This window comes from Acyrthosiphon pisum, unplaced genomic scaffold (genome assembly GCF_005508785.2).
Source record: "Acyrthosiphon pisum isolate AL4f unplaced genomic scaffold, pea_aphid_22Mar2018_4r6ur Scaffold_20919;HRSCAF=22530, whole genome shotgun sequence".
Classification (NCBI taxonomy): domain Eukaryota; kingdom Metazoa; phylum Arthropoda; class Insecta; order Hemiptera; family Aphididae; genus Acyrthosiphon; species Acyrthosiphon pisum.
The window spans coordinates 3,189-7,274 of record NW_021770328.1 but is presented as its reverse complement, the minus strand read 5'-3'; the positions used below and the strand labels follow the sequence as shown (position 1 = coordinate 7,274).

The window sequence follows — 4,086 nt, the reverse complement described above, 5'->3', positions numbered from 1 at the left end:
ACAGCTGATAACCTGATACCTGATACCTGATAACAGATAAGAGATTTCAATTTATGATATGTCACTAGCGCATGCGCAGAACGGTCACGGTTCAGTTCTGTGTTTAGACTCTCCTCATGATCGGGCGGCGCGGTAAAAATATATGATAACATATGATAACTGATAAAATATATGCCCCGTACGTACGCGATCTGTGGGTGCGGGTGCGTAAGGGCCAGGGGGTCAGAATGGTCGGCGGGTCAGAGGGTCAGAAGGGTCGACGGTCTGAACATACTTTTTTATCCTACTTTACTTAAAACTTACATTTAGCAGAGAAGCCACGTTTTAATTTTTCACATGTCAAGCATTGACATTCCCGATTGTTGTCTCCAACAGGAACTTGGAGTTAGATGAGCAGTCATGATTGATATAAGCCGCTGGACCAAAAGATCTAATCAAATAAAAAACAGTTAAGTAAAAAACAATCCTAAATCAGATAAAATAATCTAAAAAACGAATGGTAAAAAAAAAATTCAAAATTCAAAGTTAGGGCATTTTCCCAGCCCCCTAATTAGTTATTACAATTATAAATTGTTTCTTCTCTAGTTCCTACGGAAATACACGATATATTATGATTTTTTTTCTACTTTACATGGAAAATAACGTTTGGGTATCTAGGGCAAAGTCGCGGTACTGGGTCTCACTTATTAGAAAGTAAAGCTTTTATAACTGATAACTGGTAGTCATCAAAATTTATTTTTTTCATATTTTTGCAATAAAGTATAGGTGTATTTAATGAACATATTTCTAAAAAATGAATTGCAATTTTTGTGTACAACGTAAAGTTTTACGTTCGGCTGGATAATATGACATCATTTGATCTTGGCGATCGATACCTGACATATTTTTATTATACTCCGAAATTGGCAAAGGTTTGATTTTTATTTGACTATTTCGATTACCTGTTTCTACCTATTTCATTCTTAAATTCTGAACTTATGCTAAGAACGTCACGCTTATCTTTCCATTTTACAACACATATCCCATTCTTTGTATTGTAACGGATATTGTTCTGTGATAATATAAAGATGTTGATAACAGAAGATATGTTGATAAGGTTTCATTAATTTTATTTTATTGAACCAATAAAACTTATTGGACCAAAATCGGGCCTATAAATTTATGGATCAATAGTGACTAATGGTCGATAACTTATTGGTTCAATAACTTTGTGCAACGTATTTTAATTTTTATCGATTCAATAACTCAACTTATTGGACCAATAACTATTTATTGAACCAATATAGTTTTGTGCAACCGGCCCTTAATGTCTTAATGTAACAGAAAATATTTTTTAAAAAATGAAACCTTTATATCATATATCAACTTTTATCTATAAATAATATAAAACTTCTATTATAATAAAAACAAAAGCAGAAACTATATTTATAATTATAATATTTTTAAATTAATAAACTATAAAGTTAAACAAATAAAAAGTACCTACATAGCATGTAGGCGAGCCTAGTTTTTTTATACAAAATTATATCAGTGATTACTAATTTACTTTTTATAAATTAAATCTATTCTTCAAAATATCCTTCAATAATGAAAATTTGTCAATAATTTTCTCATAAAATTGTCCATCATTCTTCACCAAAAGGTTAATCAATTCATTTTCTATTGAAATTGTAGCCAATGAAGACAATCTTTCTTCTGTCATAGAATTTCTTAAATACGTTTTAATACGTTTAAGACAAGAATAATTTCTTTCCACGGATACACTTGTATAAGGTATGGTCAAAGTCAAGCAAAATAGTTTATATACTTCCATTAATAATCCTGAATCTTGAATTTTTTTTAGTAATTTAACACATTGTTGAATATGTAGGTCATGGAATTGAGAATCAAAATAAACAACTGATAATTCATTTTTTAATAATGCTAAATCAAATACATCCTTATAAGTGGAAGATAGACATTCAAGTCCTTCATTAGGAAAGGCAGTTTGATAGGATTTAAATTTTGAAGAATCGACTAATGTTACAAATTTGAGCTTACCTAAATCTTGAAAACGTTCATTAAGTTGAGTGACTATATTATCCAGTATTTCATATTGCAATACACTATATTTATTTAAAAGATCTACTTCAACTACTCCCCGAGGCTGTTTTAGACTAGTAATTTTTTTAGCTTCATTAAACAACAAAAATGTCGCACTTTCAACACTTCTTAAAAGTTTAATTCTATTTATAGATGTGTTTACTTGATCTATACAATATACTACATCCAAATGCTTGACTTGCAAAATTGCATACAAGGTATCAGTTATATTAAATATTTCTTTAAATACAACCATAAAAAAAACAAAATCAAATTTTTTCAGACTGTTTATAAATCCTTTTGCACCATTAATTGATTCTATAACTGACTCAGGATTATCCATAATATTTTGCATTACTTCAATTAACTTATTCAAGTTCAAAGCAACAAAGTTTAATATTTTTGAACGAGTACACTAACGAGTTTCATTAGCAACCGGGATACGTTTACCAATAACAGTATCTAAAACAAATGTACGTTTAGGAAACTTTTTAAAAAAAACAGATATTCCTAAAAGGGTGGAAAAAAATATTCTGGATTGTGGTATGCAATAACTCCCTTGCTGTAGAACAAGATTCAGCCGGTGTGCACAACAGTGAGTAAAAAGAGCGTGTGGTGCTTCATTTCTAATTAGTTGTTGAAGGCCGTTAACATGCCCAGCCATAATACTTGCTCCATCATAACACTGAGCTATTAACTTTGTTTTAAAATTAAAAGGTTCTAGTATTATAGTTATTAAACTAAAAATAACTTTAGAATTCTTACTACTACTCACATCACGGAAGCCTAAAAAACTTTCTTTTAATTCACCAGTTTTTTTAACATACCTTAGAGTTATTGCACATTGTGACTTTTCAACAATATCAGTAGTATCATCTGATATAACAGAAAAAAAAGAAACATCACTAATTTCTGATTTAATCACATCTAGTACATATTCATACACACAATGAATGATCTCATTTTGGATAGTTTTTGATTGTCCAGTGAAAACATTACTAATTTTATTGTAATGCAATAGTAATTCATCATTCCGTTTAATAAGTAAATTAAACACTTCACGGAAATTACCCTGGTTTGAGGAAGTAGATCTCTCATCATGGCCTCTAAATGCCAACTCTTGTTTCCCCAAGAGTAGTGTTACTTCTATTAATTGTGCAACAAAATTAATCTATTTTTTCTTACATTTTCATTGTAAATAGTTTTGTTCAAACGAGCACCTTCATTTAACGCATCAGCAATAGTACTTTTGTTTTTTTCTAAACGAACTAATCCCATATAGTTATGAATATGATCTTTAGATGTTTCATGCATTTTAACACACTTCTAACAAGATTTTTTAAATCATAATAGCCATCAGTTATCCAAACATTTTTTACTTTCCCAAGTAAAATACAAGGCCAACAAAACAGTCGCTGCTTATAAAAACTACTACACAGCCACTTATGATTATTGTACCAAGATATATTGAAAGCCCGGGAACTTACTTTAGTTTTAGTTTTATGAGTAGGTATACAGATGTTTTCTAAAACATCTGTAGGACGACCAGCAAACAAAATTTGTTTTTTTTGAATTTCACTTCTATGGGAAAATGGGGTTTCAATTAACGACAAAATTAAATAGTTTAACGGGAACATATTCAATGTTTTACTGCCGCTTTTTATTAGTTATAATTTGTTATATCACTAATATCTTATTACAAACTTTTAAACTATAATATAAAAACGAATTTAGCGAATAATGTATAACGATTCCGACTACTACGTTGTAAATTGTAATATTATAGGTATTGGGTACTATCGTCTATCATGGAATAAAACTATAAAAGTACTTCAATATTATTTTGTAAGGTGCTAGTGTGGTCATAAATTATAATATTAATAATTATTACTCTATGGAGATTATTTAATGCAAAATTGTTATATTTCAATATTTGTATACATTTTGATATTGATTATTGACTGATAAGTGATAAAGTTTACTTTATCTATAAAAATAGTCGGG

At 29.3% G+C, this 4,086-nt stretch overlaps 1 protein-coding gene across 1 annotated transcript; it reads right to left on the bottom strand.

Moving 5' to 3' along the window:
- Nucleotides 1–1,549: 1,549 nt before the first annotated feature.
- On the bottom strand, nt 1,550–3,396 carry LOC103309370. Its single transcript, XM_008184644.1, has 4 exons — nt 3,297–3,396; nt 2,858–3,228; nt 2,503–2,779; nt 1,550–2,322 (listed from the first exon to the last, which is right to left on the bottom strand). Exons 1-4 carry the CDS (start codon nt 3,394–3,396, stop codon nt 1,550–1,552), a joined length of 1,521 nt encoding a protein of 506 aa, XP_008182866.1.
- Nucleotides 3,397–4,086: the final 690 nt, after the last annotated feature.